The sequence below is a fragment of the Belonocnema kinseyi genome, chromosome 5 (assembly GCF_010883055.1).
Source record: "Belonocnema kinseyi isolate 2016_QV_RU_SX_M_011 chromosome 5, B_treatae_v1, whole genome shotgun sequence".
In the NCBI taxonomy this organism is placed as follows: Eukaryota; Metazoa; Arthropoda; class Insecta; order Hymenoptera; family Cynipidae; genus Belonocnema; species Belonocnema kinseyi.
The window spans coordinates 35236663-35252430 of record NC_046661.1 but is presented as its reverse complement, the minus strand read 5'-3'; the positions used below and the strand labels follow the sequence as shown (position 1 = coordinate 35252430).

Genomic DNA, 15768 nt, shown 5'->3' with positions numbered 1-15768 from the left:
TCGCATTCCCTATTAGCGTTTTTACAAATCCAAGGTACGCGATACCCCCCGCCCCCCACTATATCTTAAGCCTAAAACTCCCAATACCCATACGGCTAGAATAAGACGCGAATTTCCTATGTAAATAGTATTAGCAATAAATCTTCCACTTTCATTTTAAAATTACTTGGCTTTTCCTTTTGTAAATTAGTTTCCCCCTTCTATTTAGTTTAATATTTTTGAATCAGTCTCAACCCACAGTCTGACCTCAATCTAATATGCACTTCTTATAGATTCAAATTTCATACAATTTTGAAAATATATAGTACTCAAAGTGATTTAAGTACGTACGCACATTCGATTTTATAAATATCCCGACAAATATATATTTTATTTATGAAACGTAGAAAATAGACGCCACGAAATTTGGAAATTCTGCTTAAAAAATTTTTAAATTTCCTTAGTGTTAAATTTCTTAAACTCCAAATGACTTGAAAATATGCCTATCTTTTTACCTTTCTGTTTTATATATTCTATTCCTATACTTACCAAAATAAATGTTTCATTGGAACAAAATGAAATACTAATACAGTGAACTTAAATCTTTAAAAACAGCGAAAAATAGTCTTGTTTGATATCAACTCAATCAGGAATCGACAAACAAGCATAATAGGTAATCATATTTCAAATTTAAATATTCATTAAAGAACGCTAATAAGCATTAGCCCGTCAGAGTGGCAAAAAGAACGTTCCCGCGAGCTGTACGCTCCACTAGCGCACATCTGTCGCATTCCTCGGAAAAACCGAGGCGATACCGATGCACGGTGATTCGGGAAAACGAGACGGAATCGAGGCTTTAATGTTTTGCAATTCCGGAATCTAAAATTTGGCCAGATTTGAACGCTTAGTAATTAATTTCATAATTTCGGTTGGTTTCTCAAAATTATTCTTAAACGATTTTGCACTTCCATTCCAAAAGTATGAATAGTCTCATTCCTATAACTTAATTTTAAAACTCAATAAAAAACAACATACATTTTTTAAGGCTCAACTAATTGTTTATGAAAATTAGAAATACTAGCTCAACACAAAAAAAAGCAGAACAGTAAGGATTTTCATGGAGTCAAAATCAGAAGGGTGGTTTTCAAAATCTAACTTTAGAAATGTTGAGGAGGGGTCAGAACAGAAAATTACATTTTCTAAAGTGTGAAAAAAGTTTTTAAACTGATTTAGGAAAATTGTAAATAAAATTATTCTGTACTTTAAAAGTAATATGTTTGATATTACCGGCTCCAGACGTTTTACTACTGGTACTACTGTCTTCTTCTTAGCAACTTAGCCCAATTTTCAAACCGAAGTAGAAGCTCATACTTGTGTTTCATTTTTGGTTTAATAACTTTTATTTGCACACGGCTTCGCATGGGTACCCTCTGATGAGGCAGAATAAATTTTTGTGCAACGCTACAAATTTTTATGTAAGTTTAGAAAAAACATCCAAATGTCGGTGCGTACAAGTTTTCATATATTACAATAGGTAATAATAATATTTGTTATATGTTCGACTATGAGTGATTAGTCACAGTAAAATATATGGATAAGTATACTACAAGAGAAAATATAGTACAGGAAATTTTGATGAAGCAAAATATTTAACTGAAATGATTATGAAACTAATGGAAGAAATTAATAAAAAGAAATAATTACTGAAACTAATGTAAATGAAAGTTTTTACCATTATAACGTTCTAACTTTTTAAAATTCTTATTAAATATATAGTGCATACAGTTTCTTATAAAAATTATTTTTTTTAAATGTCCAGATAGCCAGGTAGGAATTGGCGTCTGTCTGTAACAATATGCAATTATTACTTTCGTTATTTTCGGCTTACTTCTACCAAAGATCGCCTTCACTGTAAAAAAAATCTATTGAATTTTACATCTCTGGTGGATGTAAATAAAAGGACCCTCGTGTATCGGAGTAGCTTTACGAATATGTTGTGATATTCCAATTCGGCCGATAATTTTACATGTGAAAATGTAACATTCATTATGTGAAAGAATAAAATAAAATAAAATTTATCAGGGCGACAGGTTTCGAACACTCCAAACCTCAAACTTCGTACAATTACATGGAGATTGACGAAACACAAGCCGGACACGTTACCACTTACCTAAAACACATAAGATACTATGGGTATTTTTTTATGTTTAAATATTCCGTAAAAAAATATGAAATATACGTTTTGAATAACCGCATTTTTTCCGTTCCAATAGCAGAAAATCTAAAAGGCAAAATAGGAATAGCTCGAATTCGGTCTATTTCTGTGTGAAAGCTGTCAAAAAAGTTGAACATAGCTGTCAATTTCCTCGAATTAAAAATAAAAATGCTCCAAAATTGAAGGGTAAAGGCATCGATAAACAACGAACAAGAGAGACGCTTTTGTATTCCCATATTATTTGATTAATTATTCTAAATTTTAAATTAATTATAAATAAAATTTTTTACAGTTTCCGCCAGGGTAAAATTTAAAATCTTTGGCCAAATTAAGAATCTCGATGTAATTTTCAATCACAGGAAAGTGATTTTACCGACGCATGGTATTTTTACACATTGCGACTGCATTTTCCCTTCGGAATGTAAAATTCGTACGAAGTAATGTGTAATTTTATTTTTATCGAGTGTGTAATATTACGCTGCTGTTCGAGGGTCCTTTTATTTACATCGCTAGAGGATGTAATTTCACATACTTCGGTAAAATCACACAGTGAAGTGTGTGACATTTCCAATGATACAATATTTAATTTTCCGAAACTTTGTAATTTTATACAAATTTTTTTACAGTGTACCTACCCCTTCTTCCGAATAAACCAACATATCAAGTCTTATTTATCAATGTTTGATAACAAAATGATATGTATTTTAAAAAGTATTATTATACCACGTAACACCAAATGGTTGAAGTTTCAAGAAAAAAATACGAATTTTCAAGAAGAAAGTTTCATTTTTTACCAAGCTTTTGATGTTTCAAGCAAAAAAGATTACTTTTCTACCGCAACAGATGAATTTCCAACCGAAAAGGATTAATTATCTATTCAACAAATCATTTGAATTTTCGACGAATAAAGATGGCTCTTTAACCAAACAGTTGATTTTTCATAATATAGTATAATTTTGATAAAAATAATTCTATTTTTCACCAAACATTAAAATTTTCAAACAAAAGAGATGGATTTTAAACCCTGGCTATATTCGTACACTTTTCAAATATAAGGAATTAACTTTAGTGAAAATTTGGTTGGTTATGAAAAACAAACAATACGTGTCTCATCTTTTGCATTGTAAAAAATAGATTTGAGCCACAAACAATTCCGTTACATTACAAAGACCAGCCTGCCCGGATTTTATATGTGAAAGCGGTATTTTTTTATCTTTAAAAAAAGAGCTTTTTTATATTTAAGCTTTTGACATTTTTTGTCTTACTCAATGCACCTGAAAACTTGCCAATAATGATATGTACTTAATTATAGGTACATACAGTAAGGACGTTTACTATGTAGTCATAGGGAACATAATTATACAGTAAGGACGTTTACTATGTAGTCATAGGGAATATAATTATAGAAACTCTAGCATATAATGCAGCCCGTCTTGCATTTGTGTAATGCAAAAAGTACTATATAGGCGATTGTAATTCGGTTTCCAAATCTCCTGCGCTCGAGGTCTTGCGCTGATTGGTCAAAGGCTTCGAGACTCAGAAGACGTGCGCAAAATATACGTATAACCAAATTCTGAAAAAAGGTTATGTTCCCCAGGATTCACCGCGCATTTCAAATAAATAATTAGTTACGAATTAAAAACAATGTAACACAATATTAGAATGTGTGCACAAAAATTCTCGGGACGTGGTTTCTTCGGGAAATTTGTCTTAAATCTTTGTTTGCGAACTCTTTTTTATTCGCTGAAATCATTGAATTACTTGAAATCTATAATTAGTCAAAAAAATTTTCTAACATGTTTTCAAACCTTTTCAAATCTTCCGAATGTTTTAAAATGTTTGAAATCTGGTGAACTGTAACCTTTTTAAAATCTTTAAAACTCTTTAAATCTTTTAAAACTTTAAAAATCTTTGTGAAACTGTTATGAAATATTTAAAATCTGATAAACACGCCTTTATGAAATGTTCAAAATCCTTTTAAATATTTTTAAATCTATGAAACATTTTGAAACTTTTATTAATTTTTGTAATACGGTGTATACTCAAAAACCGAGTGGTGAAACTCTTGAAAATTCCGTTATATGACCATGGCTCATTCTAATAGTACTTTTTATTCTATACATCGGCAGTGCGCACGTGCCAAAATTTTAGTTCATTTTCGTATTTTTCAAACAGTGTTGTGTCGAAATGTATGGAAAATATTGTTAGTAAAAACACCAACAAAAAATTAATTTGTAAATAACAGAGGTTTTTAAGGTTGAACATTTTTAATTCTATTAAAAAAAAAACTTTGAAAAAAGTGCAAAGAGTGCGGCGACCAAGGCCATTATTTGCATCTGTTGGCACCTGTCATCTTCTAAAAAATGCTTAAAAATTGGGTAAAACTCACGGATGATGATGTTCCAGGTGCAAAATTAGTGCACGAATCAGTAGAAGAGCACAGTATTGAGCAGCTGAAACGATGTCCTAAATGTAGAAAACCACCATTAAAAGGAAAAAACGTGATTCAGTGGAAAGGATAGTTGAGGTTTTGTATGGCAGGTATAAATATTTTCTTTTATACAAGATTTGCAGTTCAGAACTTTATTTGAGTAAATATTTAATATTCATACAAATATAAAATAACACAATATTATATTTTCTACTGCTCTTTTTCAAGTTTAGACAATAAAAAGCTATTTGTTAGTGATTTCCTGTTATAAGGAATGTACTAAAAAATTTTCCTTCTTTCATATAAACTGGTTATAAATACACAAATATAATAGTTTTGCGTTCTCAAGTGAAAGTATTAAATATATTTTATTTTTATCAAAAAACTTAGGAGGTTTCATTTAATACGTAAGAAAAATGTTAGCAAAGAAAGAAAATATTAATACCTGCCAAACACAACCTCAACTAACCTTTCTACTGAATCACTTTTTTTTCCTTTTAAGGATCGTTTACTATATTTTATCCATCGTTTAAGCTGTTGAACACTGCGCTCTTCCACCGATTTGTGCACTAATTTTGCTCCTGGAACATCATCTTCCGTGATTTTTTCCGGATTTTCAAACATTTTTTTGAAGACGACAGATGTCAACAAATGTAAATAATGGGCTTGCTCGCCACACTTTTCGAACTTTCGCCGTTTTTCTTCTGAATATACTTAAAAATTTGTTCTCTTTATACTTTGATTTATTTCCACATTTATTTTTCGTTATTTTTATTTACAATATTTTCCATATATTTCGACACAAAACAGTTCGAAAAATGCGGAAATTACATAAAATGCTGGCACGTGCGCACTGTCGACGTCTAGAATAAAAAGGTCTATTCTGAAGCTAAGTTAATATTGAAGATTTCAGCTAATAATTTTTATAATTTCTAAGCCAAATATCACAGAAAATGTATACTTTAACTTTTAAGGTCGCTGAACACCCAGCTTATAAGAATAGTTCACAGCTTCTTACCTCTCATCATTTGAATCTCAGATTATCGTCGCAATTTTTATAATCATACGGATTACAATTTTCGTTGCAGTTAGTCAAAAGCGTTTGATTCCCATATTTGATTCAATAAGTAAAACAACAGATTTTATCACCAATTAATTACATACAACCTGCAGATATTTACTTTATTTAATTAGTTAAGATCGAAGTACAAAACGATTTTGACACTTGTCAAACGTCAAATATCACTCACGTACCGTTACATTAGTGGAAACCAACTCCAATTTTTAAGAAAGTACTTAATGCACGTCCCGAATGTATTTAGAAACAATTTTAATTATTGTGTTACATTTTTTTAATTCGTAACTAATTATTTATTTGAAATGCTTGGTGAAACCTGGGGAACATAACCTTTTTTCAGAATTTGGTTATACGTATATTTTGCGCACGTCTTCTGAGTCTCGAAGCCTTTGACCAATCGGCGCAAGACCTCGAGCGCGGGAGATTTGTAAACCGAATTCAATTCGCCTATATAGTACTTTTTTGCATTACACAAATGCAAGACGGTTTGCATTGTATGCTAGAGTTTATATAATTATATTCCCTATGACTACATAGTAAACGTTCTTACTGTATAAACTGTAGCATACAATGCAACCCGTCTTGCGTTTGTATAATGAAAAAAGTACTATATAGGCGATTTTAATTCGGTTTCCAAATCTTCCGCGCTCGAGATCTTGCGCTGATTGGTCAAAGGCTTCAAGGCTCAGAAGACGTGCGCAAAATATATGTATAACCAAATTCTGAAAAAAAGTTATGTTCCCTAGGATTCACCGCGCATTTCAAATAAATAATTAGTTACGAATTAAAAAGAATGTAACACAATATTAGAATGTGTTCACAAAAATTTTCATGACGTGGTTTCTTTGGGAAATTTTTCTTAAATTTTTGTTTGCGAAATCTTTTTTATTCGTTGAAATCATTGAATTATTTGAAATCTATAATTAGTAAAAAAAACCTTCTAAAATATTTTGAAACCTTTTCAAATCTTCCAAATGTCTTAAAATCTTTGAAATCTGGTGAACAGTAACCTTTTCAAAATCTTTGAAATCCTTCACATCTTTGAAAAGTTTAAAAATCTTTGTGAAATTGTTATGAAATATTTAAAATCTGATAAACGCGTCTTTATAAAAAGTTCAAAATCGTTTAAAATATTTTAAAATCTTTGAAACATTTTGAAATCTTTATTAATGTTTTGCAATATGGTGTATACTCAAAAACCCATTGGTGAAACTCTTGAAAATTCCGTTATATGGCCATGGCTCATTCTAATAGAGCTTTTCATTTTAGACGTCGGCAGTGCGCACGTGCGGACCGGAGGGGTGTCCAAACTGTCTGGAAAAAGCGTTAAGTATTTTTTGAACGGCCTGCATATATATGAGGTGTCAAAAAATGGTCTCTTCAAAGTATATATCATTCGACACATAATTTCATGAAACGTATAGATTCATAAAGTCTCAGAAAATCATTTTTGGTGTCTGTTTTAAAAATCTTACAAATCTGTTGTATCTGGATGGTCTGAAAGATTTAAATTCTAAAATCTAAAATTCTATCGAAGAACCTAGAACCTCATGGAAGGAAAGTGGCCTGGGAATTTTTACTCAATATCTTCTGTTAGCTTCAGTAAATTGCCCGAGTACCCCATCCTTTGAATTGAAGGATTAATTAAATCTAGAGACGTAAAGAAAATCAGGTATATATTTGGGACGAGAGGGCGGAGCACTTCTGACACTCCTGTTAGACCCCATTGATTTTGTTGCTTTTCATGAAATATTTTATATTTCTTTTAACCGTCATGTCTACCTACAATTCTTTAAATTTTTATAAATTCAAAAGAAAATTGTTATTTTGTACAAAAAGGTATTATAATAAGGTATAATAAGTCAATATGAATTGAGAATAAAATTTTGGGTTACAGTAGTTTAAAATTTATAACTTGACTTCAATTGAAATGTTTACTCAAATGGGATTTCTGTTCGCTATAAATAAATATATATTTAGGTATTAATTAGCAAAATATATTTAATAAATAATTGTAAGGAAGACGTAAAGGCTTCAACCCCTGTGAACGATACAAAAAATGTACAGAAAATATCCAGCTAATCGTACCAAAATTTCGATATATACGCCCCTTCGTTCTGAAATTCGTGCCGAAATTTCTGTACACGTAGCTCTGTCATTAAAAAATGTACAATTTGAAAATTGAAATGTTTATGGTGGAAATTAACATCAAAGAAACTGAGCCTCGAACTGAGCAGTGTGGTATTTTAGAAAAAAATTAATAGATAAAATATTAAAAACTACGCATTTACTGATGCATGTTCGTATTGTTTAAATTGAAACTGAATTTCTATTTCAGGTTGTAGACTATTTAGTAGTTATTTCAAATTCAAAACTATTTTAAAACTTGAGCAAAATATTTCCATTGTTAATTGTAACTAACTTTAGAAGATTGCGCTAGGCGAACTTTCGAATAAGCATGTCAGTTTAAAATTATTTAGTTATTTAGAGCTAAAACGTACCACAGAGATTCGTAGAGAATCCTTTAAAAAATAAAATTAAGTAAGAAAAAAATAATTTTAAATATTTTGTTTTCAAAATTCGTCTAGTAATTGGAGCATTTTCTTTCAATTTATAAGTATTGTTCAATTACGTTTATTTTTTAACTTGAAATAACTTCTGTACATAGTTCTTTATTGCGTTAGATTGGAAGTCTGAGAAAATGAACAATTCTGGCCCCACCGACGTTTGTCACTAAACAATAACAGACTGATAGAACTATGCCTTCAAAATAAAATTATTCTCAACCAACAGAAAAAGTTATTTTGTATTTGTATCGTAATCTTTTCATTTTCAAAGTAACTCATAAATGAAGGACTGCAGTACAGAACAAGATAAGCAACAAAAGCGGAATTTTCAGGAAAACGAAGTAACATTTTGTGAAATCCAAATCACCATTTGAAGATAAAAAATAACTTTAGAATATAGAATTTTACAATTTCAAAATGACAGGAGCCTAAAACTTCTATGGGGTTTGAAAATCGTCTTTGGATAAAGACTACAATCAATTTTGTTACTGAAAAAAAATCATAAGAACTTGCTCCGGAGATATAGGGGAGTCGAATAGAAATGAAAAAAGTGTTCATGCAAAAAAATGAATCTATTACGGGAAAATAAAGATTTTGTGTCGCGGTCTTGCTCGCACTGCAACATATGAGTTGTCGCTGTAAGACGTATAAAGAGAAGAAATGTATATGTTTATTTGTAAATGAATAATAATAATAATAATTTTAACAAATATCATTTCTGATGGCACGGCAAAAAGTTAAGTAAAAAAACCCCTTATAAAAGTGACTTTTGTAGAAAATGGAGATTTAAGACCTTTGGTGGGAATTCGATTGATTCAAGAGATTTTTCTTTGAGAAAAAAAGCGTTTTATTATTGTACTGTTTTAAACAAAATTTAGTAAAACAAATATGATCAGAAAAGGGTCTTAAAAAAGGTAAGAGGCTCGAGAATTAAAAAAAAAAGATGAAGATGGGATACAAGTACAGCCAACTATTTGCTTTGGAATCACCAACAGTCTTATTTTACTATATTAAAAACGAGATTTCGAAAAAACCTTTTAACAAAATATGTATTAGATTGTTTGAGAATTTTATATGCAAAAAGTCCAGTTTCGGAAAAATGTAGTTTATTGTACAATTCTGCAATTGTTTCATTTTAAATGTAAAGGCTTAATAGTTGAAATTTTTCCAAATGAAAACTTTCCTATTCAAATCATATCAACTGCAAGTGCTAAAAATTAAAGGAGAATTTCATACTTAATAAGTATGGAATGTCATATATGTAAATCGTTTGGATTTACAAAATTTTGAATTTGTTATTAGATATTGTTAGTTTATTGTTATTTTCCTAGATCGTCGGGTAACACACAGTTCTAATTGCTCCAGTGATCACCAATATTTTCAGAAAACTCTATTATCGACTGAAAATCTATTCGGCGCCAGCGCCTCTTTCGCTGATTTTACTCACAACAACTCTTAAGGGTGGATTGATACTTGTGTGGGTAGAGAGGCATAGCGGGGTGGGTCAAGATTTTCGCCGACAGCGCCGTCTACATTTATCAATTTTAAATTATTATGTATTTTGTGGGTATTAATTTTAAGGGTTTAGAAATTTATTCTAAATTATTGACTTTTATACAAATTAATGTTTTTTTTTTCAGTAATTTATATCCTAATGCCTGGGCTGAGTGGCTTTCTATCAATAGGAGTGCCACTTTACATAGTACTTTTGGCCACGATGGCGTGGCGAGCGATATCCAGAGTTCAATTTTTTGAGGTAAGAAGACAATTTTTTGAGGAAGAAGTTTAAAAAAAGAAATTAAATTTCTTAATAATCCGGCCTCTTTAAATTGAAGGGCTTCTTAAACTTTAAATCAAATTTTTTAATCGCATTTAATTCGCTTTAGGATTTTTGGAATAAGCTTCATGAATTACAATTTATTTCACCATAAACTCCAAAATAAAACTATAAAAACTGTATGAAATCAAAGATTTTGATTCGTAGTTTTAAATTGAAGGCTGTCCTACCGAAAAGAATCTTTGAGTATATACTAAAAATTCTTTAGGTCAAAGAAGGTCAGAGAAATTCTCCGCAGGCACTTAGGTAGATATTTTTAAAGGTCCAGGAAGCTCATTCAAATGGTCTGAAGGCTTTAAAATATCCTTTCCGAAATTGAAATAAGAATACGATCATAAATAACAAGCAGAGAGGCTATATCAATAGAGTAGCCGACACTCAAGGGTCCTTTGTTAAGCTTTCGGATTAAAATTTAGAAGTAGATTTTTTTAAATTTCATAGTTAACAGCCTAAAACATAGTAATTCGGAATCTACGTGTTTCGATGACTTCAGATATCTAACTTTTTTTTTAATGCTTAAAATTGGAATTAATAGAACGTTTCTCGTAAATGGAATAAGATACGCCAAAAAAGACAACATTTTTGAATTCAACTAGAAAATTGTATATCAGTATATAAGTTATAATTATAAAGAAGTATAATGAGAAAATTCATCAATTAAAAAAAAAGTGTTAATAATTTGAAGAGAAATTTAAAAAGGGAGAGCGGATTAGCCACGACCAACTACTGTAAATAACTCTGCCGCCTGGTACGTGACGAATACAAAAGGAACATTATATTACCATCGCACCACTCTTAAAAGGATCTTGAAAAGGACCCAAATCTCTCAAACTATCTCCAAGACTATTTTGTTTCAAATCGACTCTGTTTATAGACTCAAATGGGCCAGGCTATTTCGCTCAAGAAAACTCAGAGATTTCTTTCGGTAGGGTGATGTTTCAGAAAATTGTTTATAAATGCCTTATGATACAAATAAAATTACTCAATTAACGAAAGAAAAAAAGTAATATCATTAAAAACATTAGTAAAATAATTAATGAAGTATCATTTTAGTTTGATAAACGATAATTTGCACCTGTTGTTCACCTAATTATGGAGACATGAGTGAGTGCTCTTTTTCTCCCAAGAAGTTAAAAGCCGAATCTTCTGCTCTGTTTTTGGCTGTAATACCACAGCGCGTAAAAATCCGGGATTGAGATTCCACCACTTTCCAAAAGCCGGTATGGCAATTAAATGTACAAATAAACCTGGAAAAATTGCACTAATCGACAAAATAAATACTTCGGAAATGGTTTTGAGAGTGGGGGAAAAAGTAACATGAAATATGTTAAATTAAATCTAAGTATATATTACACAGCCACACAAAAAAGTGTGCGGATCTGGTAACAAGACACACGTATTCCTATGGATTTTGGGACGCTGAATTTAAATTCAGTATCAAAAATCACCCATCACGTCATGGTTGAGCCATAACCTCAAAAAATGACGAAAAATCATGCACTGAGGCAAATAAATTTCAAAATAATGCCAGTGATGCAAATTTTCACTTCAAAAACATGTCGACAACTGTGAAGGATCAACCCTTATCTGATATCAACATTTTTAACATAACTTTACCCAACAGAACCTAACCTCACCTAACCTGAATTAACAGAAATTGATTGAACTACACGTAAAGCTCTGGAAGCATATTTTTCCAGTAGCAAATGTGTGCTACATCGAATGGGTCATCTCGAGCCTAACCTAGAAATAAATCTAACCTAACCTCACGAAATACAATTAAACTCATTGTGTTGTCCCGTTGTGTTTGCGGTACCGTTTCATTCAGCTTCGGCTTAACCTACATAGAGGTCAAACCTATCCTAACCTAAAAAAACCTGACCTAACCTAACCTAACTTCACGTAACAATTAAACTAATTGTGTTGTCCTGTTGTGTTTGCGGTACCGTTTCATTCAGCTTCGGCTTAACCTACATAGAGGTTAGATTTATTTCTAGGTTAGGCTCGAGTTGACTCATTCGATGTAGCACACATTTGCCACTGGGAAAATATGCTTCCAGAGCTTTACGTGTAGTTCAATAAATTTCGGTTAATTCAGGTCAGGTGAGGTCAGGTTCTGTTGGGTAAAGTTATGTTAAATAAGTTTGTACCAGGCAAGGGTTGATCCTTCAGAGTTGTCGACATGTTTTTAAAGTTAAAATTTGCATCACTAGCATTATTTTGAAATTTATTTACCTCAGTGCATGATTTTTCGTCATTTTTTGAGGTTATGGCTCAACGATGACGTGATAAGTGATTTTTGATACCGAATTTGAATTCAGCGCCCCAAAATCCATAGGAATACGTGTGTCTTGTTACCAGATACGCATACTTTTTTTTTGTGTGGCTGTGTTATTATTAGTATAGCATTACATACATACGATAAACTTTGATATTAGGTAATTGGCGAGGTTCTTGAAACAATTGATGTACATGCAAATACAGCTATATTTCCATAATAAAATAGGACCTGAAAGAATAATGAAACAATAAAATTAAAAAGTAATATAAAACTATAAAATAATAAAACATATAGATTCCAGACTTACCTGACACTGTGTACAACGTGTAGTCCTCTTACGAAATGATGCCGTAACTTTGGCCTTAAAAGTAGGGCAAAATTCGAAACAGTTTCCGATTGAGAATTTTTCAAAAATCACGCTTTGGTAAGTCTAGGCCCATAGGAAATTCAAAACTGTAAAAGACCGAATGGAACCTTATGGAAGTTCCACGTTTTAACAGAAACTTTTAAAGTTCTATGGGGTGTAGTACTCGAAATAAAAAAAACGCTTCTGTAGCACTAGCACGTTATTAATTGTCAAGGCACGGATCGCCTTTAAACATTATACTCTCGTTAAACCATTTAAACTTTAAAATGATAAAGTTGTCTTGTTTATCTGAATACTGTATTCTTTTCCGAACATTCTTATACCAAATTTATTATTTTGGTCGCCGAAACATCGCAATATTATAGTCAATAGAAGGCTCGAAAATCGTGAACGCCGTCGATGGGCATTCATTTTATTAAATATTTTTTTTCCCATAATGCATCATGCTGTAAATAATAAAATATTCACACAAAAATGTTGAATAAGGCATGCTGTTTTTTTTCCTTAAATTTCTACGCGTTTTAGTACATTGATTTTAAAGTTCCATGCGGAGCGCCCTATGTAACATGATCGTTATTGGTTCTTATACGGTTTAGAATTTCCGGTCCACTTCGACTTATATATCGACAAATTTAAAAAGGTGCTATCTTTCATCATTTTGATCGGAAGTGCTGAAATTTTTGTACGTTATTTATTTTGTAATAATCTACTACTAATAGTTCACAAATTAATAAAATATTGAAAAATGTCAAATACACTCTTATACACTTTTCAATTACCACCCTTCATTTGGCGTCATTTTTTACCCATTCTCAAAATTATCTCCCAAATATTTCTTTTGTCGACTACATCAATTTGTCCAAGTTTATTTGTATATTTGTCATACTGGCTTTTGGAAAGTGGTAAAAACTAAATTCCGGATTTTTTCATCAAATTAAAATGTTCGTTTTACTGGCTTATTTACACTTTTGACAGCAGAGTACCTACTCATTCTAGTCTGATTTTTATCATCAGATGGTGTATCGCAATTTAACCATTTACAATAAGACACAAAAATTACAGTCTTGCAAATTAATATGTAAAAATATATTGAATTGTTTAAGGAGTTGTGGACATGGAATAAACTTTGCAGCTGTGTAGGAAGTATTTTTTTTCTAATTTCGGATACCCTGCTAGGTTTCAACTATTTCCACAGTCCAATTCCATATGCACAGGTAAATAAATTTTTTTTTTAAAATAAGACTGATCAGTCTAATGCAAAAATTAATTATAGTTTATATGCAGTACTAAGTTGCGCTGTAAATGCTGAAATATCATAATAATATGGGACAGTACAGTTTTTAGTAGTTTGTGAATAAGAATAAAAAAGTGGTAGAAAAACCTCTCATTTAAATTTAGTTAAATGCAGCTTCTTTTTGAACATAATACATGCTGCACTTGAAATGTCTTTATTTTTTATGCAAGAAGCTTATAATTATTTTGTTGATCTAAAAAAAGTTATACGTACTTTTTAATAGGTTTTAAAATCGTGAATTTTGTATTCTATTAACAAAATGTATTAAGGTCACCCTAATTTTGTTAGCTACGCTCTCCGAATTTCGGTGAACCTAGTAACGATTTCCAATTTCTCCATGCGAAAACAAAAAGGACAATAATTATTTTCATGACAAAACAAAAAGCATTTTTTTTATTTTTTGATAGAATTACTGAATAGAAGGCATTAATCAATTTCAACATTTTTTTGTAGTTATATTGGACATTTTAAACCACAATTTGTTTTTTCTTGGCTCAAATAATTCGACTGTTGACAGTATTTTCACTTCGCTCTATTGAGTACCCAATAAGTTGAAAAATAATTAATGTTACCAACTTTACAGATCTCAATTATGTTGACCTACTACGCTGCTCAATTAGGAATAGCGTTGAGTGCTGTGGAGTCAAAGGACAATAATAAATCAATTGAAGTAAAGCGATGAAGTGATTACAGACGTATTCACCTGAATCGTTTGTCTTGGGAAACTAATGATTTTTTCCGAAAAAAGTGCCGATCTATTTTCTCAATAGAAGCAATGCCACCGACACAAGTTTTTTTCAATCGAATTGTGCCTGAATTTAAATTTATTGCAATCGGCTTTTATTGATAATAAAGACCGTCGGTACAAGATTACATGTGTAGAAATATTTTTAGAGTTGTAGATTTTACGTGTTGATCCTTAGACCGAGAAATTTCAGCATTTTACTGTGGAATTTAATTAATTCTACTAGTTCTTAGTCATACAAATCAAGGGATGCGGTCTTTTGTAAAAAAGGTCCTTCAATTTCTATTAGTTCTTTCTCAACTTAAAGTTCTTTCAAATTTTTATCACTTGCAAATTAAAGCCACTTTGAAATTAAAAGCCCGTCAAATTAATAAACAAGACACTCCAAAGAGTTTAATAGAGTCATCAATTTGTGAACCGAATCGTGCAATTTTACATATATTTTCTTCAAATAGAAATTATTCCCCGTAAGATAGATACAAGAATGAGAATTTCTATTTTAAGGCAATTGATCTTGAAATATTTTTGGAGAATAATTCTCGATAAAGGAGAATTTTTTTTAAGCTTTAAACATTGAGATTTTAAGAAGTAAAAAATAAACAACAGAATTATAGAATTTTTTAAAGACTACTATTATAGAAATTTGATGCCAACTTTATTTTTGGTGTTATATCGTTGACCAATATCTGTAAGTAATAATGCTAATTGACGGTAATTTATATTGTACCTACGTGATCTTATATTAATATTTCTACATATTGATGTAAGAGCATGTAGAAATAAGAACAAACATGAAGAGTTAAGACATATCACAAATGAAATGCAGGACCTAAATGTTGTATTCGTATTTTAAGTAAAAGAGAAATCGATTTTGATTTTTATAAAGCGTATTATACTTGTAAGTTTTTGGGTGCTTTCAAAATCAGATTTTAAATGCTTTTTAACGATGCTTTAAGAATTTTTTGCGGGTTTCA

At 30.8% G+C, this 15768-nt stretch overlaps 1 protein-coding gene across 1 annotated transcript in view; it reads left to right on the top strand.

Moving 5' to 3' along the window:
* Window positions 1-15660, top strand: part of LOC117172414 (lysoplasmalogenase-like protein TMEM86A) — a 208604-nt gene extending 192944 nt beyond the window's left edge. The window contains exons 4-6 of the mRNA XM_033360325.1: window positions 9911-10026; window positions 13859-13969; window positions 14633-15660. Of these exons, the coding sequence (XP_033216216.1) occupies window positions 9911-10026; window positions 13859-13969; window positions 14633-14731 (326 nt within the window). The 3' untranslated portion in view covers window positions 14732-15660. The remainder of the gene's footprint in view (window positions 1-9910; window positions 10027-13858; window positions 13970-14632) is intronic.
* Window positions 15661-15768: the final 108 nt, after the last annotated feature.